We start from the raw sequence: 26676 nt of genomic DNA, 5'->3' as shown, positions 1-26676 counted from the left end.
CAGGTGTGGGGGAGAATAATTCCCCAGCAGGAAGAATCTTAGCAAACATTTTATTAACACACACTGTCACGCGGGGATATGTAAGAGTCCTCAGAACACTGCCACGCGTGTGCCGCAGACGCCGGAATGGTGCTCACGTCCTTGGTCTCCCATCTGACTTCCAGTCCGCAGTCCTTTCCCTGGTCTGGGCTTGCTGCAGCTCACCCCGCCCACCTCCCCGTGAGGAAGATCCAGACGGTGACACTCTGTGCCTCTGCAGTGGCAGGGGCTCCTCATGACGAAACCAGAAGGGAGAAAAACCTAGCGTCGGCTGATCAGAGGGCATTCAGACTCCACTTCTCATTATCTTCAGGATGAGCACAAAGATTCCCACTGCCGGAATATTCGGAAAACTTTCCTTGATTTCTCAGAGAGACTCTATAGGTAGAAAAACTCATTATTAGGATTAAATTCTTGGATAAAGGATAGGTAATAGCTTTAGGGCTCATCTATAAACCTCTCCCATAATGATCTAGCTAGGTCTAGGACTGAGTAAAAATTCATTTTATATTGCATTATACATAAGAATATTTAAGTTAGACTTAAAAAAATCAAGAAACCTGCCTTCTGTCGGCTAGGGCTCGCTCACTCTGAGCTTCTGGGACACACCTGTGTCCTCCCTCCATGCTCGTGTCCTCCCTCCACGCCCTGTCCTCCCTCCACGCCCGTGTCCTCTCTCCACGCCCATGTCCTCGCCCTGCACGTGAGGGTGACACTGGGGGCCTGCCTTCAGCACGCACACACCTTGCACCGGTGTTCCACGCACAGTGCTGAACTGGCTCTGGTTCCTCACTTCCTACAAAGATTGGCATTTCCGAGAGGCCCAGCTGCACGAGCCCTGAGTTTGCACTGCGGCCGCGGCTGCCTCAGCTTCCCGCTGCAGGCAGCAGGGAGGCTTGGTCCCGCCTGTGCAGGGCGCTGGGAGTCTGAGGAAGGGTGACACGGAGGCACAGCCACTCGCTGGGAGGTAATGACCTCAGTGGCTCAGCGCTCGGCTGCCCTGCCTGCGAGAGCTGCGCGACACAGCAGACGCCATGCTCAGAAGAGGTCTTGGTGGGAGGACAAACAATCCCCACCAGCCCTGGTTTCTTATCTCCTCTGTGAATGAGTGCCAATAAAAAAGTCCCAAGACGGGAAGTGGGAGCTCCTCCTAATGACCACGAGGAATTTAGTTAATCAGAATGTGGGAAGAAATGGAAGTTGAAAAAATACTATCAATCTTCTGCCACCAGCAAGACCCTCTGCCACAGTCTAAGCTTTGGCTGTCCAGGGGTCGCAGCAGCTGTGGGAAGGTTCAGGAGAAGCTACCAAAAAGGATCCAGAACCCAGGGCCAATTATGAGGCCAACTTTTCCCTCTACGAACAGAAGCAAAAAACCAGGCCCAAGCCTGTGGCTTTTTCTCTGCAGTGTGACAGTGACAGTGGAAAGTCTTATAAAAACTGCCAGCACCTACATCCTGAGGAGGCAGGAAGAGAGGCTCTGTGTGCAATGACAGAGTTCACTCTCCAATCTAAGAGGCGGCTCAACAGCGACCTTCAAGCAGCTTTACATATTCTCAAGAAGTGACACGTTGGAAGGCGGCAGGTGTTTTTGCCTGGGAGAGCCTGGGAAGCCTTCAGCTGCTCCCCTGGGCATTCTGGGCATGAAGGCATCTCCTTGGGCTTCCAGCAACTCCACAGTGCCCACCAGTGCAACCTTGCGACCCCCGAAACGGAGAACCTGGGATGCCGCTGGCGCCTGTGGCTCTCTGATGGCAAGGATTATTTTACTCTGTCCTCGGACGGGACAGAGGTCAGAAGTTGTTTTATTTATACCAAGCCACAAAGCCAATCTGGGAGTGAGCCAGCAAAGGAAACTAGTTTTCCATGACTCCTAACGTCCTCTCTACCACTTCCGGTTCTCACACAGAGCAGGCGTGTGACTTGGTTTCTTGGGTGCCACGATGGCTCTGTATCTACCACACTTGAGACCCGCAGCAGTCATGACCGCAATGGCGACTGGAGGCCCAGGGCAGCCTGGGCTGCAGAAGAGAGCAAAGGGACGTGCCCAGCCTGACAAATGGAACCATCAGGTGGGTGTCGGGGCACAGTGCTCCCAACAGCTAACTGGCCAGCCTCCCAGTGCCAGTGGCACTCCTGATGGGAGACGCCGTGTTCTGCAGCGTGAGGCCGCCATCTATTTCTGCTTCTGCCCTCCTTTTCTACTTGAGTCATTTTAGTTGGAAGAACAAAGAACTCTTCAGAGCTACTGGAATGCCACCGTTACAGTGCAGAAGATGGAGCCAGTTCCACGCCTGCTTTCTAGCATGAAGCCAGAATGGGTTTAACTTAACTGACGAAAGCTAAGGACGCGGGGGCTGGCGCTGTGGTGTCGCAGGCTAAGCCACTGCTGGTTCAGTTCCCGGCTGCCCCACTTCCGATCCAGCTCCCTGCTAATGCATCTGGGAAAGCAGCAGAGGATGGCCCAAGTGTTTGGGCCCCTGCACCCACATGAGACCTTGATAAAGCTCCTGGCTCCCGGCTTCGGCCTGACCCAGCCCCAGCCATTGTGGCCATTTGCGGAGTGAACTGGTAAATGGAAGCTCGCTCTGTCTCTCTTTCTGTAACTCTGCCTCTCAAGTAAAATAAATAAAACTTAAAAAAGAAAAAACCAAGCAGGCTAAGGGCAGGCAGGTGTGCAGTGGCTCAGCTCACCATGGACTCGGCCTCGGGAGACTGCTTAGACTGCTTGTGGGCCAACAGTAGGGCCAGCACTGCCTTCCAGCCGGGCTCCGGGGGGCTGCCGTCGGGTTCGGTTCCTCCGTTCTCCCGGGTCTCTTTGCCGAGTGTGATATTCACCCAAGGGCACCAGTCTCTGTGCTGAGAGGTGGGATCAAAGAAGCCCCGGGAAGCCGCGTCCTGAGGGAGGAGGAAGAGAAAGCGTGTGGGGCGGACAGATGGTAGGGAAGCTCAGGAGGCAGCGCTCAGCCATCACGCCTGGCCCCACAGCGGCCCCACGACGGCCCCCACCACTGCCCGTGCTGCCAGGTTTACGTTTTCCTGTAAACCCTCGGGATTGGCCTCTCATTTTCTTTCTGCTTTCACTGCTTTTGTGGTGAATAAACTGACCCCTGCCTCACCGCTGTCCCATTTGCCAAGATACTCATTAGCTCTCCAGAACCCATCTCGAAGGAGCAAATGACAAAACCCTTCCATTCTTTCCTCCGGCCAACACACCCGCCCCGAGTGTGAACTCACTCACAGGGCCAGGAAGAGGCTCCCGCCCGCCCTCCGAGTGCACGGCTCGCTCCTACACTCACGGAGCTGCTGGAGGAGCAGAGGCGAGGCCGCTTGGCTTTCCGGACGGGGCTGGAGGGCACTTCCAGGCCAGCGCCGTCTCCCGGCCCCATGCTGCGCGTCACCGGGCGGGTTCTGGTGGTGGGGCTGGCCGCCTCTGACTCCGCTCGGTCAACGGGACTGGAAGAGTCCCAGCTCCGCGTCCGGCAAACGATGGGACCCGGGCTCTTTTCAGACTGAAGGAGGGGGGGGATGAAGGAAATACACGGATGATGTTAATGATTACGGCCAGAAGTGTTTCTAGAAGCATGTGAAAGTGAGTATTTGACAGTTGAAACCGTAAGATTATAATTTCTAGACTGTCTACATAACTAAACTTTTCAGAGAAAATTATGTATATATTTTCAAGATTTATTTATTTATATTTATTCAAAAGGCAGAGTGACACACACACAGAGAGAAAGAGACAGAGACAGAGAGATCTTCTAGCTTCTGGTTCACTTCCCAAAATGTCTGCAATGGCCAGGGCTGGGTTAGGCTAAAGCCAGGAGCCTGGAACTCCATTTGGGTCTCCCACATGGGTGGCAAGGGAGCCACCATCCACTGCCTTCCCAGGTGCATTAGCAGGAAGCTGGATCTGAAGCAGAGCAGCTGCAACTTGAACCAGCACTACAACGTGGGACGCTGGTGCCAAAGGTGGCAGCTCAGCTCACTATGCCACAATGCTAGCCCTAAGCTGAATTTCTACAATGAATTTCTGATCAGTGTGGGTAAAATAAAACTCCACAATTTCTAACTTTTTACCAACAAAACTTTTGAAAAGAATGCTGTTAAAAATCTATCCCGGGCCGGCGCCGTGGCTTAACAGGCTAATCCTTCACCTTGCGGCGCCGGCACACCGGGTTCTAGTCCTGGTTGGGGCGCCGGATTCTATCCCAGGCCAGCTCTCTGCTATGGCCCGGGAAGGCAGTGGAGGATGGCCCAAGTGCTTGGGCCCTGCACCCGCACGGGAGACCGGGAGAAGCACCTGGCTCCTGGCTTCGGATCAGCGCGATGCGCCGGCCGCAGCGGCCATTGGAGGGTGAACCAACGGCAAAAAGGAAGACCTTTCTCTCTGTCTCTCTCTCACTATCCACTCTGCCTGTCAAAAAAAAAAAAAAAAAAAAAAAATCTATCCTGGGGCCAGCACTGTGGCATAGTGGGTAAAGCTGCCATCTACAGTGCTGGAATCCCACATGGGTGCTGGTTCGAGTCCCAGCTGCTCCACTTTGGATCCAGCTCTGCTGTGGCCTGGGAAAGCAGTGGAAGACGCTCAAGTCCTTGGACCTCTGCATCCACATGGGAGACCTGGAGGAGGCTCCTGGCTCCAGATCGGCACAGTTCCAGCTTTTGTGGCCATCTGGGGAGTGAACCAGCAGATGAACACCTTTCTCTTTCTGTCTCTTTGTCTGTAACTCTGCCTTTCAAATAAATAAGTAAATCTTTAAAAAAAAAAAAATCTATCCCAACAGGGAGGAGTGTTTGGCGCAGCAGCTGGGACACTGCTTGGGATTCCTGCCATCCCTCATCAGGGTGCTTGGGTTCAGGTTCTGGTTCGGCTCTGCTACAGCTTTCTGCTAATATGTACCTTGGGAGGCTGCGAGATGATGGCTCGTATACCTGGGCCTCTGTACCTATGTGGGAGACCTGGATTGAGTCCCAGGCTCCTGGCTTTGGTCTAGCCCAGCCCCAGGTGTTGCAGGCCTTTTGGGAGTGAACTAGCAGACGGAAGCTCTCTCTCTCTCTCCCCAAACCACCCAAGTCCGTACCTGCTCTGAGCCTGGGGAAAACGTGGCATCCTGGCTGCGGGTCATCATCCTTCGGGGAGATTCCGGCACTGCAGGGACGCGTTCTGGCCGCCCCTCAGGGCCCAGGACGGGCGAGCTGGTCAGGCCGAAGGACGTGTCCAGGTCGGTCGCGGAGGCCTCGATCTGCTGGAAGCCCCAGAGCCCCACCTTCCTCATACACTGTGAGCACGCTATCAGGGAGAGCTGCACGGGCTCCAGGGAAGAACTGCACAGGGAGGGCAGAGACAGAGAGAGAGGGTTTCTCAAAGGGTAGCAGTTCCAAGAGACTAAGTGTACTGATTTGTCACCGCGCTTTATCTCATCATAGAAAACTCTGGAACAGTCCGGCAGACAGGACCACGTCCTCTCAGAGGCCCTGCCCTGGTCTCAGGTCCCCAGGTCATCAACTCTCACATACTTCCTACAGAAAGACAGAGCGGTCGTGGTGCGCTCCTCATGGCAAAACTGCTTTCCCGTCCTTCTTAAAACTTTTTCTATTTAAACGGAAACTACTTGTTACTCTACCAAAGAAAGCATATTTAAAAGAAACAAGACTGGTTTTTAGGGCAGGAGTTCCACCTAGTGGCTAAGGTGCTCACAGCCCACATCAGCTCCAGCTCCTGACTCCAGCTTCCTGCTAATGGAGACCCTGGGAGGCAGCAATGACGGCTCGAGTAGTTGGGTCCCTGTCACCTACACATGACACCAGTCCTGAGGTCCTGGCTTCTGGCTGAGGTCTGGCCCAGTCTGGGCTGGCTGCTGTGTGCACTACGGAAGTCAACCAGGAGAGGGAAACACAGCAGGGCACCTAGTGGGCTCCAGCAGCTGTTCAAACTGATATTTCTTCCTCTTTAAGGACAGAAAGGAAATTATTTTCTCAAGGAGCCTTTATCGTTTGTGAACCCAAATTCCTAGTTGGAAAGTGACAGGACAACACATCTTAGAGTAAACATCTGGGACTGGTGTTGTGGTGTAGTGGGTGAAGGCCCCCCCAGCAATGCTTCCCATATGGGTGCTGGTTCAAGTCCCAGCTGTTCCACTTCCCATCCAGCACCCTGCTAATGCACTTGGGAAAACAGTAGATGTCCCAAGTACTTGGGCCCCTGTACCTATGTAGGAGACCAAGATGGAACTCCTGGCTTCTGGCTTCAGATCGGCCCAGCCTCAGCTGTTGCAGCCAAGTGAACCAACAGATTGGAGATCTCTGTGTCTCTCCCTCTCTCTCTGTAACTCTGCCTTTCAAGTTAACAAAACAAGGGGCCAGCACTGTGGCACAGTGGGTTAAAGGCTCAGCTGCAGAGCCAGCATCCTATACGGGCACCAGTTTGAGTTCCAGCTGCTACGCTTCCAATCCAGCTTCCTGTTAATGCACCTGGGAAAGCAGTGGAGGATGGCCCAAGTGCTTGGGCCCCTGCACCTGCATGGGAGATCTGGAAGAAGCTACTGGCTCCTAGCTTCTGATCGGCTCAGCTCTGGCCGTTTTGGCCTTTTGGGGAGTGAACCAGAGGATGGAAGACCTCTCTTTCTCTCTCTCTGTCTCTATCTCTCTCTGTAACTCTTTCAAATGAATAAATAAATCTTAAAAAATTAAAACAAATTTTTTTAAAGTAAACACCAAAATAAAAATTTCCGAAGTTCTAATGCTAGTTTTGTCACTGGATCTTACTACTGGTACCCGTTACCACCCTCAGATTTCTTTTGTCTTTGTCTCACAGGAAGCATCAAGTGATTTCTAGACACCATCAGGGACTTACGGGTCTGAGTCCGCACTGCTACCACAGTCACGCACCCGGACAAAGCCTGTTGACTAACCTACATGCCCAGCCACACAGAGAGAGAACACAGGCAGTGACGTGGACTTGGATGTCTGAGCCTAATTTGGTGGTTGTTTTTCTCTCATCCATTTGGTGATCAAGTTCATCTTCAAGCAGGTGTAAGAGAAGACTGATCTTGTCTTCAGTCAAACACTGCAAAGGAACAAAGGAAAAACCAAGTTTCTAGCATTATACGTAACGCTATACCTCGCTGGTACAGGGCAAAAATCAGGAAGTAAGAAACAAACATGAAGACAGTTCCCTTCACAGGGAAGACTCACTACTAGGACAGGGTTAAGGTGTCACACAGAAACTTCCAGAACTTCCCTGGATCTGCTGACTGAGAAAGGTGGCAGTTCTCCTTAAGCTACTAAACATTTTTTAGTACTAAATTTTTTCAGTTTACCAACTGGAGATTTTCCTCTTAAACCTGAAAACTTCCCAAAACGTCAACAGATGACTTTTTACATCTCGGCCTGACACTAAATGCATGCACCCTTTGTCAGAACAACAGAACTTGCCAGCCTTTATTTTTTTTCCTAATAGTAGAGGACTATAAAGGGGATAAAAACTGCCACGGCTGAGGGCAGAGTGACATTTATAATAGATATCAGAGGTTAATAGTTTGGTGTTCAAAGCCAACCAGACTCTCAACTCAAAGAAGCAAAGTCATCAGCTGCTACTTGCTACAAAAAGCTTATCTTCACTGAGTACCCACAGGGGGATGAAATGGGGCAGTAAATCGTCACTTTCAAAGCACAAATGGGCCAGAGCATTTAACATTTCTATTCACAAGGAGAAGAAAGTTTATAACTTCATTTCTAGCATTTTTTTTTGAAAATGGGATGCAATAAGCCATATGTGGTCAAACTTCAAGATCTTATGTTATGGGGACGACACTGTGGAGCAGTGGGTTAATGCCCTGGCCTGAAGCGCCAGCATCCCATATGGGTACTGGTTCCAGACCTGGCTGCTCCACTTCCAATCCAGCTCTTTGCTATGGCCTGGGAAAGCAGTAGAAGATTGCCCAAGTCCTTGGGCCCCTGCACCCGCGTCTTGGGAGACCAAGAGGAAGATCCTGGCTCCTGGTTTCGGATCGGCGCAGCTCTGGCCATTGCAGCCAATTGGGGAGTGAACCATCGGATGGAAGACCTCTCTCTCTCTGTGTAACTCTGACTTTCAAGTTAAATACATAAATCTTTAAAAAAAAAAAAAAAATCTTATGTTAGGGGCTGGCGCTGTGGCGTAATGGGTAAAGTTGCCGCCTATGACACTGGCATCCCACATGGTGGCAGTTCTTGTCCCAGCTGCTCCTCTTCCCCTCCAGCTCTCTGCTATGGCCTGGGAAGACCCAAATCCTTGGGCCCCTGCACCCAATGTGGGAGACCCAGAAGAAGCTCCTAGCTCCTGGCTTCGGATCAGCCCAGCTAGGGCAGTTGCGGCCATTTGAGTAGTGAACCAGCAGATGGAAGACCTCTTTCTGTCTCTCTCTCTGCCTCTGTAACTCTACCTTTCAAATAAATAAATAAATCTTAAAAAAAAAAAATCATGCTTAAATGTTTCAGTTGAACTCATTTACTCAAACCGGCAACAGTCACCTTTCTGGTGGAGACTGGAAAGGTCAGCTCAGAGACAAGCAGTTCTCTCTGCAACACTCTGTATCTCTTGCTGCTAAAAAACCCACTTTGTGTACAAACGTGCGTGACAACTGGAGGCCGCCACAGCTCGCCAAGGAAACCTCACCATAGTTTTCAAGTCCTCAGGCCTCAGGGAAGGCAGCTGGAGGTCCAAGTGACAAAGACTCTGAAAGCGGTCCATGAACTCACTCATAAGGACAGCAGGCTCCTCCAACGGCAACATCCCAAATCGGTCTATGGAAAAGCAGCAGGCAGATTATATTGGTGGGAACTGTACAGAATAACAAATATGTGTAGAACAGCTGGGGAAGTTTAAAGTGGATCAATTTTTTGATAATATTAAAAAAACATGGAGGCGGCCGGCATGGCGGCTCAATAGGCTAATCTTCCGCCTTGCGGCACTGGCACACCGGGTTCTAGTCCCGGTCAGGGCGCCGGATTCTGTCCCGGTTGCCCCTCTTCCAGGCCAGCTCTCTGCTGTGGCCCAGGAGTGCAGTGGAGGATGGCCCAAGTCCTTGGGCCCTGCACCCCATGGGAGACCAGGAGAAGCACCTGGCTCCTGCCATTGGATCAGCGCAGTGCGCCGGCCGCAGCGCGCTGGCCGCGGCAGCCATTGGAGGGTGAACCAACGGCAAAAGGAAGACCTTTCTCTCTGTCTCTCTCTCACTGTCCACTCTGTCAAAAAAAAAAAGGAGGCTTGGTGTTGTGGTGCAGTGAGTTAAGCCACTGCCTGTGGCACCCTGTATGAGTCCCGGCTGCTCTATTTCCAATCCAGCTCCCTTCTAGTACCCTTAGAAAGGCAGTGGGTGGTAGACCAAGTACTTCGGCCCTGCCACCGATGTGGGAGACCCAGATAGAGTTTTGGGCTCCTAGCTTTGGCCTGGCCCAGCCCTGGCTGCTACAGCCATTGAGAAGTGAACCAGCAGACAGAAGATCTCTCCGTGTCAGTCTCTCCTTCTCTCTGTCACTCTTTCAAAAAATAAATAAAAACCTTTTAAAAAATGACTGATTTTTGTTTTGATGGGACAATAATGATTCTATTTTTGACTGTTTATGAAGTGGTCTGTACCTTTTATACCTTCGAGCTTTACAGATGAAATGGTATGTGTTTGGAGTTGAGTTTCAAAACATAGGAGCAGGAGGTGTTAGGAATGTAGAAGAAACAAGATCAGCTGTGAGCTGGTCATTGCTGAAGTTTGGAGATGGGGGTTTCATGACATTATTCTTTGTACTTTTACTTCTGTATGAAATTGTTACCTTAAAAACTAAGGAAAACACACTAAACATAAAACAGTTTACTGAAGGCGGAGGCACGGACAGATGACAGGGCTTAAAGAACCCGCGTTTTAGGGGCAGGTGTAGCTTCAGATGCCTGCATCCCATACTGAGTGGCTGACTCAAGTCCCAGCTAGTCCATGCTTCTGATCCAGCTTCCTGCTAACGCACCTGAGAAGCAGCAGGTGCTGACTCAAGTACTTGGGTCCCTGCCACCCATGTGGGAGACTCAGATGGAGTTCCTGACTCTTGGCTTCAACCTGGTCTAGCCCTGGCTGTTGCAAGCATTTGGGGGAATGAACCAATGGATAGAAGATCTCTGACTTTTAAATAAATAAATAAATCTTAAAAAAAAAAAAAAAAGCAGACTGTGAATAAACCTATCTTTTAATTCCACTTTTCTATATGCTAAAGCACCCTCATCCTGTTGGCTGTCCACCCAGCAGCTGGCTCCTGGCTCCTGCCTTGCTGTCGGAAGCAAGTTGTTTGTTTTTTTTTTTTTTTTTTTTTGACAGGCAGAGTGGACAGTGAGAGAGAGACAGAGAGAAAGGTCTTCCTTTGCCGTTGGTTCACCCTCCAATGGCCGCCGCGGCCGGCGCGCTGCGACCGGCGCACCACGCTGATCCGATGGCAGGAGCCAGGTGCTTCTCCTGGTCTCCCATGGGGAAGCAAGTTTTGTTCAGAATCTCCCCTTCCCACCAGTGGCTCTGGGTAATTCATGTGTCTCCACCAACCACCACAGCACTCTTAGCAGAGACCCATTTAGGAAGGGACAGTTGACCCAGCTGTGGCCGATGAGATGAGGGGGGCATCCTGGGAGGGTAGTATTCTGACTACAGGAAGTTCTACCAGAGGGCATCCACATGTGACTCTTCAAACTCCTGCCACCAAGCAACCTTGACAAACTAGTTTTAGAACAAGAAGATCTGCTTCTTGGAAGAACTGCGTCCTTGGTATTATCAGTGAGCCGGTAAATTAACCAATACTGGTATGAGTCTACCTTTGGACTTTTGTTAGGAAATAGAATACCTCTTCATATTGTTTAAGCCAGGGGTGGGGCACCTTTTTTCCGAAAAGGGTCATTTAGATTTTTATAACATCAGTCACAGGCCATACAGAATTGTCAGCTAGAAAACTAGCCTGACTCGACAGGATCAGACCAAATGATTCCACAGGCCTCCTGCTGCCCTCGGGTTGGATGTTCCCCACTCCTGGTCTAAGCTATTTTGCTATTTACTCTTCTTCCTGCTTTCCTTCCTCGTTCTCTCTCTCCCCCGTCTTCCTCCTCCTCCCCCCGCCCTGCCCCTGCCAAGCTTCCTGACATTGAGCCAGATTTGATCGGGGCAGGGAGTTCTCAGGAAACGTTCCTCAGGTTTAAGCTGAGTACAAAAGACCAACAATAGTGGGTAAAGCAAAGGTCCAGTGGGGAATTCTAAATAGTTTCATAGGAGTGCGTCTGTCAGAAGAGCAGCAGGAACTAAGGCTAAATTGTAAACAGTGGCCATGATTTTATTAATCTATGTGATGAGAAACTATGGAAAGAGTGCCAGCAATGTGGCCACTTTCCCTCTAACTCTTCCAACTAAATAAATCTCTCTCTCTTTCTTTTTTTTTTAAAGATTTATTTATTTAGTTGAAAGGTAGACTTAGAGTAAGAAAGACAGAGAGATCTTCCATCCACCAGTTCACTCTCCAATGGCCACAATGGCTAGGAGTATGCCAGGAGCCAGGGGCTTCTTCTGGATCTCCCACGTGGGTGCAGGGATTCAGGGCCTTGGGCCGTCTTCCACTGCTTTCCCAGGCATATTAGCAGGAATCTGGATAAGGAGTGGAACAGCCAGAATTCGAACGGGCACCCATATGGGATGCTGGCACTGCACCACAGCGCGGACCCCAATACATTTTTTTTAAAGGGAAAAAGAGGAGCTGATGTGGCCTAGCAGGCAAAGCGGCTGCCTGCAACACCGGCATCCCACATGGGTGCTGTTTTGTGTATCAGCTTTTCCACTTCCAATCCAGCTCCCTGCTAATGGCCTGGGAAACGCGGTGGAAGATGACCAAGTGCTTGGTCCCCTACACCTATGTGGGAGACTCTGAAGAGGCTCAAGGCTACTGGCTTCAGCCAGGCCCAGCCCTGACCATTGTGGCCATCTGCACAGTGAAATAGCAGATGGAAAATCTCTCCCTGTCTCTCCCTCTCTCTATAATTGTTTCAAATAAATAAATAAAATCTTTTTAAAAAAGAGAGAAACTATTAAAAGTTTTTTAAAACTCTACACAGCTTTAAAAAATGTTTATTTACTTTCATTTTTCATCTACTTGAAGGCAGAGTGATAGAGAGGGAGATCTTCCATATGCTGGTTCACTCCTCAAGTGTCTACAATAGCCAGGGCTGGGCCAGGCTGAAGCCAGAAGTCCCAAACTCCATATGGGTGTCCCACATGGGTAGAGGGGGCCCAAGCACTCGAGCCAACATCTGCTGCCTCCCAGGATGCATTAGCAGGAAGCTGGATCAGAAACAGAGATGCCAGGACTTAAACTGACACTGGTTTGGGATGTGGGCATCATAACCAATGATTTAAACTGTTGAACCACAACACTTGCCCCCAAAGGATTTCATTAAATCATGTGAAAGGCAAGGGGGGGGGGATTTTTCATCTGCTGGTTCACTCCCAAATGGCTACAATAGCCAGGGCTGGCTGAAGCCAGGAGCCAGAAACTCCATCTGTGTCTCCTACTTGGGTGGCAGGGGCCCAGGTAGTTGAATCATATTCCACTCTCTTCCCAGACACATTAGCAGTGCTGTGTATTAGTAGGCTAAGCCTCTGCCTGTGGTGCCGGCACCAAATATGGGTGCCAGTTCAAGTCCTGGCTGCTCCTCTTCCGATCCAGCTCTCTGCTATGGCCTGGAAAAGCAGTGGAAGATGGCCCAAGTGTTTGGGCCCCTGCACCCATGTGGGAGACCCGGAACAAGCTTCTGGCTCCTGGCTTTGGATCAGAACAGCTCCAGCTGTTGTAGCTGGAGTGAACCAGCAGATAGAAGACCTTTTTCTTTGTCTCTCTCTCTGTGTCAGTAACTCTACCTCTCAAATAAGTAAATAAAATCTCTAAAAGTAAACTTTTTTTTTTTTTTTTTGACAGGCAGAGTGGATAGTGAGAGAGAGAGACAGACAGAGAGAAAGGTCTTCCTTTTTGCCGTTGGTTCACCCTCCAATGGCCGCTGCAGCCGGCGCATCATGCTGATCTGAAGCCAGGAGCCAGGCGCTTCTCCCGGTCTCCCATGCAGGTGCAGGGCCCAAGGACTTGGGCCATCCTCCACTGCCTTCCCGAGCCATAGCAGAGAGCTGGCCTGGAAGAGGGGCAACTGGGATAGAATCCAGCGCCCCAACTGGGACTAGAACCTGGTGTGCTGGCGCCGCAAGGCGGCGGATTAGCCTACTGAGCCGTGGCGCCGGCCTCTATTACTATTTTTAATTAATTAATTAATTTTTATTATTTGAGAGACAGAAAATGAGAAAGAAATCCTCCATCTGCTGGCTCACTCCCCAAAAGCCCATGATAACTGGGGCTGGGCCAGGCTGAAGCTGGGAGCCAGGAACTCAAACCAGGTCTCCAACATGGGTGGCAGGGACCCACTTACTTGGGCCATCACCTGCTGCCTCCCAGGGTGGGCATTTGCAGGAGGCTGGAAAAGTGAGCAGAGCTTGAACTCAAACCAGGCACCCCAATAAAGGATGCAGGAGTCCCAAGCAGCATCTTAACCATTAGGCCAGATGCCTGCTTTAATCATTTCTTGATTACCTATAATACACCATACAACGTAAATGCTACGTAAACAGATGTTATATGTATTGTTTAGGGAATAATGACAAGGGGAAAAAGTCCAAATACGTCTAACACGTCTAACTCAAATACTTTTGATCTGCAACTGGTTCAATCCATGGGTGTGGAACTCACGGATACGGAGCTGACTGTAATCCCTTACAGCAACCTACAGTCACTTTCATCTGTTTTCTCCCCTGATGGTCATTCACGAAGGATTCCTAGCCATCAGTGATGCTGGAATTAGTCTGAGCTGTCCAGCTGATCTGGCACTGAGCCCCGGTCAAGGCATGAAATACATAAATGAAGAGTACTGAGCACCGCCCAGTCTCATGGATCTGCACAGTCTTGAACCCACAGTAGTGGAGACTTCCCACCAGAGGGCCCTGCTGTTGAAGCTGTTGACTTAGCAGGAATAGTTCCACCAAAGCACAGAATATTTTAAAAATCCCAGTTGAAACTACATTTTGGGCTCTCTTACGCTAATGTGTTCTGTATACATCAGTGGCTTCTGACCCAAAGCAGTGCAGGCTACATGGTCGTTACACAGGGAAGAACTAGGAGCTTGGACTCGGCCTCTCAGAGCCCTCTCTGAGGTGCCTCCGGCTGTGATGACAGTCCTACTTCAGCGCTATTGTTACCGTGTGCGGTTTCACAGCAATACACCATAGATTTGTCATCACTGTCTCGGTCTCCTCAGTCCATGTTAGCAACCAAACCCCACTTAACCACCACCGCAGTCACAGTCCATCCTCTAATGGAAGGTGAGGCAGAACACGGCGCTGATGGCAACAGTGGAAAAGCACAGGGTATGAAATCAAACACAACCACAGTTACAGCTTCTCTCTGGCTCGTCTTTTTTTTTTTTTTTTTTTGACAGGCAGAGTTAGATAGTGAGAGACAGAGAGAAAGGTCTTCCTTTTTTCGTTGGTTCACCCTCCAATGGCCGCTGCGGCCGGTGTGTTGCAGCCGGCGCGCTGCGCCGATCTGAAGCCAGGAGCCAGGTACTTCCTCCTGGTCTCCCATGCGGGTGCAGGACCCAAGGACCTGGGCCATCCTCCACTGCCTTCCCGGGCCACAGCAGAGAGCTGGCCTGGAAGAGGAGCAACCGGGACAGAATCTGGTGCCCCAACTGGGACTAGTACCCAACTGGGGTACTGGCGCTGCAGGTGGAAGATTAGCCTAGTGAGCCACGGCACTGGCCCCTCTAGCTGGTCTTAAGAGCTCTGATTCTGTGGCTGGCATTGCAGGTTAAGCTGTCGCTTGCTGGTTTGAGTCCTGGCTGCTCTACTTCCGGTCTAGCTCCCTGATAATACTCCTGGGAAGACAGCACAAGATGGCCCAAGTACTAGGGGCCTTGCTACCCATGTGGGAGATCCGGATGGAGTTCTAGGATCCTGCCTCCTGCACGGCCCAGCCCTGGTTATTGCAGCCATTTGGGGAGTGAACCAGGGAATGGAAAGTCTATCTTCTTTGGTCATTCTGCCTTTCAAATCAATCAATCAGTCTTTAAAAAAAATCTCTGATTCTTAGCTTTTCCTCACTTAAAAAATTTGGGTTGCTAACCTCCACCTCCTATAGCCCCTGTGAGCATTAAATGGAATAATCAGGAGCCAGAATTGTGACAGACACCCCCTGCGGGGGCGGGTGCTGTGGCATAGCGGGTAAAGCTGCCACCTGCAGTGCTGGTGTCCTATATGGGCACTGGTGAGTGTTCTGGCTGCTCCACTTCTGATCCAGCTCCCTGCTATGGCCTGGGAAAGCAGCAGAAGATGGCCCAAGTCCTTCGGCCCCTGCACCTGTGTGGGAGACCCAGAAGTAGCTCCTGGCTCCTGGCTTTGGATCAGCACACCTCCAGCAGTAGTGGCCACCTGGGGACTGAACCAGCGGATGGAGGACCTCTCTCTCTCTGCTTCCTTCTCTTTATAACTCTGACTTTCAAATCAATCAATTAATCTTAAAAAAAAAAAAAAAAAAAAAAAAGACACCTGCAACGCGGGCATCCCATATTGGCACTGGTTCCAGTTGTGGCTTCTGCTCTACTTATGATCCAGTTCTCTGCTAATGGCCTGGGAAAAACAGTGGAAGATGGCCTGAGTACCTGGGCCCCTTAATCCCTGTGGGAGACTTGGAAGAAGCTCTTGGCTTTCGGTTTCAGCCTGGCACAGCCCTGGCTGTTGTAGCCACCTGGGGAGTGAATCAGCAGATGGAAGATTCTCTGTCTCGGAGGGGCTGCCTCTGTGGCGTAGTAGGTTAAGCATCCACCTGTGGTGCCAGCATCCCATATGGGAGCTAGTTCGAGTCCTGGCTGCTCCACTTCCGAGCCAGCCCTCTGCTGTGGCCTGGGAAAGCAGTAGAAGATGGTCCAAGTCCTTGGGGCCCTGCACCCATGTGAGAGACCTGGAAGAAGCTTTTGGCTCCTGGTCCAGCACCAGCCACTGCGATCATCTGTAGAGTGAACCAGCTAACAGAAAACCTTTCTCTTTGTCTCTCCCTCTCTCTGTCTATAACTCTACCTCCCAAATAAATAAATATATAAATATTCTCTGTCTCTCCTTCTCTCTAACTCTTGACTTTCAAATAAAAAAAAAATCCTTTAAATAAACAAACAAACAGGTACCTGGGGAGGGGCTATCTGGCCAGAAGCAGAACTTCTCGTGGGCAGTACACAAGGACTTCTTCAGCTCAGCACATCGTTCCTTATCTGAAATCCACACAATGTCATAAAATCTAAAAATCCAAATGCCTTAAAATCTTAAAAATCCAAAGGCCAAAGCCTTTATGAGTACAAATACAACTAAAAATCACGGAGCTCTTTAAAATATATGAAAATATTAGCAACACTATCATCTTAATACATCCTACAAAACAAGTTCTAAATGAAGATCTCAAGATCAGTGAGGGAGACAGGTATCTCATAGGGCAGGGCAGTCTACAGTGTAAGCCTGCACCAAGCCCCTTGTCTCTCTCTGCCTGAAAGTCTAAACTTCAGAGACATAAAGTAAACGTGCTACTGCCAGTTACCCAGGATATTTCAGTAGCTTAATTTTAGATAAAATAATGATTTCAGGTAACAATTAGGGAGAAGGCAATCACAGTCACCTTCTTACATACAGCAGTATGTGTTCTTTGATCACACAGAGGCGAACGGTGGTGTCAGGAAGACCACTGTATCTGTCGATGTGTAGGAAAACGCTAATCCGCAGTTTGCACTTACATCTGTCAAAGTCAAAAGCCGGCTGTAAGCTGGCACACAGGAAGGCCTGGCAGCTGGAGCACCTGAGCAGGTCGCACTCCACGGTGACCCAGCCATACCTGGCGCAGACCAGTGGGGACAGCTCGGGGGGCTTCCCTGCCCATTTCAGAGAGTAGTCGCGTTAAGGAAAACAACCCTGCAAGGATATTACCACGCATACATCATAAATTCAAACTTGAACTCCTTCTAGACATACATAGGAATAAAGACACTAAACTAAGGGGGAAAGCAGAAAGCCTGGTAAATACTGCTCTGACTTTGAAAGCACAGACACACGCTTCATGGAATGCTGAAGGTCACCCAGGGGCCAGGCAGGAAGAAGACATTATTACCTTTTTTCTCTAGGAAGCCCTGCTCTTTTATCAGATCACAAAGTAATGGCCGGCGTTGTGGCTCACTTGGTTAATTCTCCACCTGCGGCGCCAGCAACCCATATGGGCGCCAGCTTCTAGTCCCGGTTGCTCCTCTTCCAGTCCAGCTCTCTGCTGTGGCCTGGGGAGGGCAGTGGAGGATGGCCCAAGTGCTTGGGCCCCTGCACCCACATGGGAGACCAGGAGGAAGCGCCTGGCTCCTGGCTTCGGATTGGCACAGCACGCTGGCCGTAGCAGCCATTTTGGGGGTGAACCAACAGAAGGAAGACCTTTCTCTCTAACTCTACCTGTCAAAAAAAAAAAAAAAAGGAGTGCCCTCCTGTGGACTCCCTAAAAAAAAAATAATGTCTCAGCCAGGATGATGAGAGTCAGCTCAGGTCAAAATGTCAGGGGCTGGCGCATAGTGGGTAAAGCCACCGCCTGCAGTGCTGGCATCCCATATAGGCGCCTGTTCGAGACCCTGCTGCTCCACTTCCAATCCAGCTCTCTGCTGTGGCCTGGGAAAGCAGTGGAAGATGGCCCAAGTCCTTGAGCCCCTGCACCAGCGTGGGAAACCCGGAGGAAGCTCCTGGCTCCGGATTGGCGCAGCTCCATCCATTGAGGCCATCTGGGGAGTGAACCAGTGGATGGAAGATCTCTCTCTTTCTTGCTCTCTCTCTCTGTGTAACTCTCACTTTCAAATAAATAAACAAATCCTTTAAAAAGAAATCTTTCTTAAGAAGGAAAATGTTAACATACATTTCACCTGGGGGCATTTGTCACAGCAGTTACGATGCAGGTTTGACTCCCAGCTCTACTCTCTTTGTTTATTTTTTAAGGATTTGTTTGAAAGGCAGAATGACAGAGATTGATCTTCCAGCCTCTGGTCCACTCCCCAAGTGGTTATAACGGCCCGGCCTGCCAGGGGCCTAGAACTCCATGAGGATCTCCCATGTAGGTGGAAGGGGCCCAAGTACTTGGGCCATCATCCACTACTTTCCTAGGTGCATGAGCAGGGAGCCGAGTTGGAAGTAGAGCATCTGGGACTCAAACTGGTACTCAGATACAGGGTGCCAGTGTTGCAAGGTGTGGCTTTCTCCAGGAGCCAGAAAGCTGATTCCTGTTTTCTCTAATGCACACCCTGTAAGGGTGATGGCTCACGGTAGTTGGGTCCCTGCCACCCATGTGGTAGACCCATAAAGAGTTCCTGGCTTCTGGCTTTGGCCTGGCCCGGCTGTGGATGTTGTGGCCAGTTTAGGGTGAACCAGTAGACGCAAGATCTCCACTTGTCTGTTTCTTTCTTTCTTTTTTTTTTTTTTAAAAGATTTATTTATTTTATTTGAAAGGTAGAATAACAGAGAGACAGAGGCAGAGAGAGAGAGAGAGAGAAAGTCTTCCATCCACTGGTTCATGCCCCAAATGACTGCAATGGCCAGAGCTGAGCTGATCTGAAGCCAGGAGTCAGGAACTTCTGCGTCTCCCACATGGGTGCAGGGGCCCAAGGACTTGGGCCATCTTCTGCTGCTTTTCCAGGCCATGGCAGAGAGCTGGATCAGAAGAGGAACAGCTGGAACTCAAACTGACTCTCATATGGGATGCCGGCACAGCAGGCGGTGGCTTAACCCACTATGCCACAACACCAGTCCGTATTTGTCTGTTTCTATGTCTCTCTGTGTCTGTCAAATAAAATGAAAATAAAAAAATTTTCAACAATTGTGTGCCAAACATGTACAGATTATTCTATTTTATTTTTTTGACAGGCAGAGTGGACAGTGAGAGAGAGAGACAGAGAGAAAGGTCTTCCTTTGCCGTTGGTTTACCCTCCAATGGCCGCCGCGCTGCGATGATCTGAAGCCAGGAGCCAGGTGCTTCTCCTAATCTCCCATGGGGTGCAGGGCCCAAGCACTTGGGCCATCCTCCACTGCACTCCTGGGCCACAGCAGAGAGCTGGCCTGGAAGAGGGGCAACCGGGACAGAATCCAGCGCCCCAACTGGGACTAGAACCCGGGGTGCTGGTGCCGCAGGTGGAGGATTAGCGTATTGAGCCGCTGCGCCGGCCCTACAGATTATTCTTATCATTATGCTCTAATCAATCAACAACTATTTACATAGCTTTTACATTGTATGAGGCATTACAAGTAATTTAGAGATTACTCAAAGCATATGTGAGGATATGTGGTTATTAATAAGTACTATGTCTTTTTTTAAATTGATGGATCTAGTTCTCCTTCTTAAAATGTTTTATTGGCCAGCGCCTGGCTCACTAGGCTAATCCTCCGCCTGCGGTACCGGCACCCTGGGTTCTAGTCCCAGTTGGGGCGCCGGATACTGTCCCGGTTGCTCCTCTTCCAGTCCAGCTCTCTGCTGTAGCCTGGGAGGGCAGTGGAGGATGGCCCAAGTGCTTGGGCCCCTGCACCCACTTGGGAGACCTGGAGGAAGCGCCTGGCTCCTGGCTTCGGATCAGCGCGCCAGCCACAGCGGCCATTCAGGGGGTGAACCAACGGAAAGGAAGACCTTTCTCTCTGTCTCTCTCTCTCTAAATCTGCCTATTAAAAAAAAAAAAAAAGTTTTATTTGAAAGGTAAAGCAACAGACATAATACACACACACACACACATCTTCCATCTGCTGGTTTATCACCCAAATGGCTGCAAGAGCCAGAATTGTGCCAGGCCAAAGCCAGAGGCCTGGAACTCCATCTGGGTCTTCCACATGGTTGGCAGGTACCGAAGTATTTGGGCCATCACTTGCCACTTTCCCAGTGCATTAGCAGGGAGCTGGACAGGAAGTGGAATGGCTGGGACTTGAACTGGCACTCCAAATATGGGATGTGGACATTGCAAGCAGCAACTTAACCTGCTCCGCCACAACACCAGGCCCTACTACACCGTTTTATATAGGACAGTTCAGCATCTAAGGATTTGGTAACTAAGGGAGGTCCTGGAAACAACCCTGGTGGGTAGCAAGGGGTGATTATGTATGTGGTATATACATGGATATACGAGTGTGTGTGTGTGTTTATATATATTATATTCCTTATTTCTCTAAGAGGGCCTGAGAAAAGTGACACCCCAGTAGCTACATGTTCACTTTGCACCTAAATCCCAAATCTTGGCTTTAAAAGTATTTACTTTATTTAAAAAACACAGAGAGCGGGGTCTGTGCTGTGGTGCAGCGGTTAAAGCCCCAGCCTGCAGAGCAGGCATCCCATATGGGAACCAGTTTGAGTCCCGGCTGCTCCACTTCCCATCCAGCTCTCTGCTATGGCCTGGGAAAGCAGCGGAAGATGGCCCAAGTCCTTGGGCCCCTGCACCCATGTAGGAGACCTGGAAGAAGCTCCTGGCTCCTGGCTTCATATCAGCTCAACTTTGGCCATTGCAGTCATTTGGGGAGTGAACCAGAATGGAAGACCTGTCTCTCTCTCTGGCTCTATCTCTCTCTGAAACTCTTTCAAATAAATAAAATAAATCTTTAAAAATTAAATTAAAAAAAAAAAAAAAAAAAAACAGAGAGCAAGAGAGGTCAATCTTCCATCCACTGGTTTACTCCCCAAATTCCACCAACAGCCAGAACACTCTGATAAATTTCACAAAATTTGATGAGGAATGAGATATTTACATAATTCACTTTTTTATATGACAAAGTAGAAGTGTTGTTTTACAATGGAGAAGCCTGACAGACACTCCCTTAATCTAGTGACCTAGGTGATCATCATTGCGAAGAGCCACACCTCAGCCATGTGCCTCGGGAAGGCAGCATCATTTCCTAACACTCCTGGGTAACCAGAACTGTATCACCAGAAAACCTCAGACAGATGTGAGTAACAGCATACTCTACAAGGCCTCTGATATCCAAATGTGTACGATTATAAATTCAAGGAAAAACTGAGGAAATGTTCCAGATTAAAGGCAACTAGAGTAACATGACGATAGGCAACATGACTCTCAACTGGAATCTTTTGCTACTGAGGACATTGTAAGTGCAGAGTTAAATGGCAATAATCAGTCAGTGTCAATTTCTTGATTTTAATGGTTGTGTTCTGGTTATACAGGAGAAAAGTCCTTGTTTGTAGGAAATATTTGGAAGTAATGAGGCATCACTTTGGTAACTCACTTCCAAATAGCTCAGAAAGCCTTCCTTATCCCTGGGTTCCGCATCCACAGATTCAACCATGAATTAAAATATTAAGGGAGTGGGCGTTGTGGGTTTAGAGTGCTGGTTCAACTCCCAACTACCCTGCTTCTGATCCAGCTTCCTGCCAGTGTGCCTCTGCCACCCCTGTGGAAGACCTGGATGGAGTTTCTGGCTGCTGGTTTTGGACTGGCCCAGCTCTGTGCAGGCATTTGGGGAGTGAACCAGCAGATGGGAAATCTCTCTTTGTCTTTTCTTCTCTGTTACTCTGCCTTTCAAATACATCTTTAAATTTATTTTAAATGCAGCAATACTGAAAATCTAGACTCTGTTCCTAGTCATTATTCCATAAACAATATCATACAGTAACTATTTACAGAGCATTTATACTGTATTAGGAATTCTAAGTAATCTAGAGATGATCTGAAGTATGGGGAAGGACTACATAGGTTATATGCAAATATTATGCCACTTTTTATAAGATTTCACAGCACCTGCAGATTTTTATATTGGGGGTCCTGGGACTAATTTTCCATAGAGATTGAAGAATGACTGTAATTCTTTTAACAACCTTTTTTAAAGAGGCAAGAATTTGGTCTAGTGGTTGCGTCCCATGTCTGATACGCAGCTCAGGCTCTGGACTGTGGCTTCCTGTTACTGCAGACTCCTGGGAGGCAGCAGTGATAGCTCAAATGGTTACGTTCCTGCCTTCCATGCAGAAGACATGGATTAAGGTTCCTGGCTCCCAGTTCTGGCTCTCTGGCCATTTGGGGAGTGAACCAGCAGATAAGAGCTCTCTGACTCTTTGCCTATCAATAAATAATTTTAAAAAAAAATTACTAGGGACCGGCACTGTGGTGTAGCAGGTAAAGCTGCCACCTGCAATATCGGCATCCCACACGGGTTCCAATTCAAGTCCTGGCTGCTCCACTTCCAATCCGGCTCTCTGCTATGGCCTGGAAAAGCAGCAAAAGACTGCCCAAGTGCTTGGGCCCCTGCACCCACCTGGGAGACCCGGAGGAAGCTCCTGGCTTCTCGCTTCAGATCCGCCCAGCTCCAGCTGTTGCAGCCATCTAGGAGTGAACCAGTGAATGAAGACCTCTCTCTCTGCCTCTTATCTTTCTCTAACTCTGCCTTTCAAATAAATAAATAAATCTTAAAAAAAAAAAAAAAAAAAAAAGTGACAGGCTGGGGCTGGTGCTGTGGCAGAGCAGGTTAAAGTCCCATCCTGTAGCGCTGGCATTCCATATGGGCGCCAGTTCGAGTCCCCGCTGCTCCTCTTCCAATCCAGCTCTCTGCTGTGGCCTAGGAAAGCAGTGGAAGATAGCCCAAGTCCTTGGGCCCTTGCACCCAAGTGGGAGACCTGGAAGAAGCTCCTGGCTCCTGGCTTCGGATCAGCTAAGCTCTGGCCGTTGAGGCCATCTGGGGGAGTGAACCAGCACAATGGAAGACCTCTCTCTCTCTCTCTCTCTCTGCCTCTCCTTCTCTCTCTGTGTAACTCTTTCAAATAAATAAAAACAAAACAAAACAAAAAAGTGACAGACTATCACCTCTGAAATTGGGCTACAAAGTGAGTCTGGCTTCCTTCTTGTACTCTCGCTTGCTCACTCTGATGGAAGCCAAGCTTAAACTGCTCCTACAGAGAACCCATGTAGCAAGGAACCCAGGGGGCCTCCAGCCAATGGCTAGTACAGAACTGAAGCCCTTAGTCCAACAGCTAGGAGGAAATGAGACCTGGCGACAATCGCTTGAATGAGCTAGGATGTTTCCTTCCTAGTCTAAGCCTTGAGAGGACTACACACTGGCTGAGCCTGATTGCAGCATGGGAGAGACCCTGAGCCAGAGAGCTCAACTAGGCCGTGCCTGGATTCTTGATCCACAGAAAGTGTGAGATAATAAATGTCTGCTGTTTTAAGAAGTTAAGTTTAGAGAAATCTGTTATGTATATAACAATAAAAACTAAAAAATTTCAGAAACAATACAGTAGCATGGCATTAGCTAGCAGGCCATCCTTGGTAAACCACTTAATACACCTGAAACTATTATTTTTCTGTACAGTCACCTGTCTTCAGAGGTTCAAGGTGAATATTAGGCCGGCGCCGTGGCTTAACAGGCTAATCCTCTGCCTTGCGGTGCCGGCACACCGGGTTCTAGTCCCGGTTGGGGTGCTGGATTCTATCCCGGTTGCCCCTCTTCCAGGCCAGCTCTCTGCTATGGCTCGGGAAGGCAGTGGAGGATGGCCCAAGTCCTTGGGCCCTGCACCCACATGGGAGACCAGGAGAAGCACCTGGCTCCTGGCTTCGGATTAGCGAGATGCGCTGGCTGCAGCGGCCATTGGAGGGTGAACCAGCGGCAAAAAGGAAGACCTTTCTCTCTGTCTCTCTCTCTCTCACTATCCACTCTGCCTGTAAAAAAAAAAAAAAAAGGTGAATATTAAATATGACAAGGATTGGTCATTATTCCTTCTCTTTTCAGGCTCTTACTAGTTTTTTCTTCTGTAAAAAAAAAAAAAGAAAAAAAAAAGAAAAAAAAAAAAGAGGTTAGATAATCTCAAATGTCCCTTTGAGGGATTATTCATGATGCCAATTGTTTTACAACATTTCTTACCAAGACTGATTCTTCAGTGCAAATGCAGTAATACATCTGAGCCAAACAATACCAGGAGCAGGCAGAACACGCATTCACGTGCACTTAAAAGGATATAGAAAACGTTTCCACTCTGCTGAAGAAGGCTTCTTTGCTGGTAGATTCCAATGGAGGCTGCTCTGCTTGGGGTGACCCATTGACCGACTGGAATCTGGCAGAAGCATCCTTCCTGAAACAGAGCAGCAGAACTGTTGGGAATCCCTTCACCGTACAACTCCGCTCAAACTTTCCGTATCTAGCTTTATGGTACACCTGACCATCAGTTACACCAAGAACGGATTTTAACCTTCCTAAAAATCATTTCAGTCGTGTCAACCCTCTGCCTATTAAATTCAGTGGTTTCCTAATGTTACTAAATAGAATCCAAATTCCTACTCTGGTGGTCAAAACTCTTTACAGTTGAGCCATAACTAAGCTTCAATTTCTACCTCTACTGTGCTCCATTGTTACTGAATTCTATTCTCCTAGTTCACTCACTGTTCTCAAATAGTATCTTGTATAGCTTTAGTAAACACATAACAAGGGTCATGGCTCTGGGTGTGGGTTAGGGAATTTGAAACACTTCAGATAAGCTCTTTTAACAGAAAAAAAAAAAAAATTGGGGATTTCTGCCTGGATTGAGCCTTCATACCTACCTACATCCATATTTCCTCAAAAAGAAAAAAAAAAGAGAGAGAGAGAAACAATCACAAAATTCAAACTAAGGTAAAATAAAGATCTTTAGATTTCATGAAAACAAAATACATAAAGCTATTCTTATTTTCAGTGAAAGGCATTTCAACAGCTCCTGCAGGTGATGGCGACGGATTGGAACTGCTGAAAGACAGTCATTTTATTAAGAATATAAGGGTGCTTCAAAAAATCATGGAAATGGGAATTAAAATATAAGCTTAATTTAGTGCAAAATATTTTCTGAAATCTGTGTACTTTTTTCATAAAATATACATTTTTCCATGAACTTTTTGAAGACTTCCACATAACTTAACCAGTTATCACAACTTGAAAAAATGCATCTATTCTAGGAATCTTTCTCAGACATTCATGAAAGCCACGGCAAGACGTGGTTCTTGGAAAAAATGCACAGGATCCATAAACTTGGGGAGGGCACCTCTAACCTCTCAGTGAGATACAGCATTTTCTTCAACTATGAATTACGTAAGTTTTGTTAAAAACAACAAAAAACCCACAGTACAAGTTAGCAGTAGCAGTGACTCTGTCACCAACGGGGGTAATTTTCTCACATCACGATTGTTCCACGTGTTTTGAAATATCGTTTACGGCCACCACTATTTCAAAATTACGGGTGAAACCAGACATACTACTCCCGGATACTCATTTTCAACTACATGCTACTGCATGACTTTTTTCTTTACCTAGAACTACATTCCAACGTGTTCGTAACTGGTTTTCTTTATAATTCTACGTATTTACTTTATGCGTTAAAAAATATAATTCTGAAAGGGGATCCACTCTTCACCAGGCTGCCGGAAAGGGTTCAAAGCCACAAAAAAAGGCTAAGTCAGGCGCAGTTAGCGGGTCTCTCTCTCTTTTCTTTTTTTCCTTTCAAAAATAACCAATGGCAAATTTCCGCCCGTGCTGCAGAATCGGGGGAGAATGAGGCGGACTAGGTGTTGTAACCCCATTATCTTTCAAATGCCAAAAAGAAGCCATCCCCGCCGCCGCCGGAGCCGCCACCCTCGCTGCGGGCCTGCGTTCCCCAAGCCCTGGCCGAGCTTGCAGCGCCAGACCCGGGGTTAACTCGCTCACTCACGCGTCGGCGCCTCCCTCCTCCGGGGCAATCCCCTCATCTATCAGCTGCCGGACTTTCTGAGGGGTCTCTTCTGGGGAGCGAACCCCTGCACCCCGACTCTTTTCAACCCCGGCGCCAAACGCTGCCCCCTCACTGGGCGCCGCCATCTTGGTCCGTTGCCGAGTTCCTTCCCCGCGGGTTCGAAGGCTCCGAAACTTCTGTTCTGTTCGAAGGCTCCGAAACTTCTGTTCTGGGCGGTTAGGATCCACGTCTGGAGGCGGCCGCCCGACCTCCCCCTGGGTGAGCGTCTAGGAAGGAGAGTTTGTTTAAGAAGAGGGGGAGCGTTCAGCACTCAACCTAAATTAATCGTTTCCTTAATGAATTTGCGTATTTTGGTTGTCAAGGGATTTTTAGCGCGGTTGTCTGCTAACTCAGCAGGAACGAGTATCTTTTCGCAAGTAAGGAAATGGCGACCTTCACAGGAGAGCAAATAATTTAGAATCCTCAGACCCCGTGTTCCAGGTGGATGAAGAGGTCTGTGGCGTTTCACAGTATGGAGCACTCGCTCCCTCCTTTGTCCAATAAATATTTGTTGAATTTGTCTTAGTACTTGGAAATGACTGCAGGGAACACAGGAAATATAGGTAGTTCTTGGCAGAGTTAGACATCAAATACACGTTTTTCTATAGTTAGAAAAATCATTTTTATTTGAAAGGCAGACAGACAGACAGAGACTGAAATCTTCCACTTCCTAGTTTACTCCCCAAATGCCTGAGAAGCCAGGGCTACGTCAGGCTGAGGTCAGGAGTCCAGACTTCAGTCTGGATCTCCCATATGGGACCCAAGTTCTTGAGC

General features: G+C 48.9%; 1 protein-coding gene across 2 annotated transcripts; it reads right to left on the bottom strand.

Annotated features, from left to right (window-relative positions):
* Window positions 1–36: 36 nt before the first annotated feature.
* On the bottom strand, window positions 37–26022 carry ZC3HC1 (zinc finger C3HC-type containing 1). Of its 2 annotated transcripts, none has more exons than XM_062200234.1 (10): window positions 25843–26022; window positions 24129–24240; window positions 16907–17057; window positions 16310–16393; window positions 8699–8826; window positions 6954–7108; window positions 5124–5367; window positions 3339–3551; window positions 2734–2937; window positions 37–417 (listed from the first exon to the last, which is right to left on the bottom strand). In XM_062200234.1, the coding sequence occupies exons 1-10, from the start codon at window positions 25986–25988 to the stop codon at window positions 349–351; spliced, it is 1506 nt and encodes a 501-aa protein (XP_062056218.1). In that variant the 5' UTR covers window positions 25989–26022; the 3' UTR covers window positions 37–348. The 2 variants fall into 2 exon arrangements, with proteins under 2 accessions (XP_062056218.1, XP_062056271.1); XM_062200287.1 differs by having other exon boundaries at window positions 25839–25976.
* Window positions 26023–26676: the final 654 nt, after the last annotated feature.

The sequence above is a fragment of the Lepus europaeus genome, chromosome 1, assembly GCF_033115175.1.
Source record: "Lepus europaeus isolate LE1 chromosome 1, mLepTim1.pri, whole genome shotgun sequence".
NCBI lineage: Eukaryota > Metazoa > Chordata > Mammalia > Lagomorpha > Leporidae > Lepus > Lepus europaeus.
The sequence above is the reverse complement of the archived record's forward strand: the minus strand, read 5'-3'. Positions and strand labels throughout refer to the sequence as shown.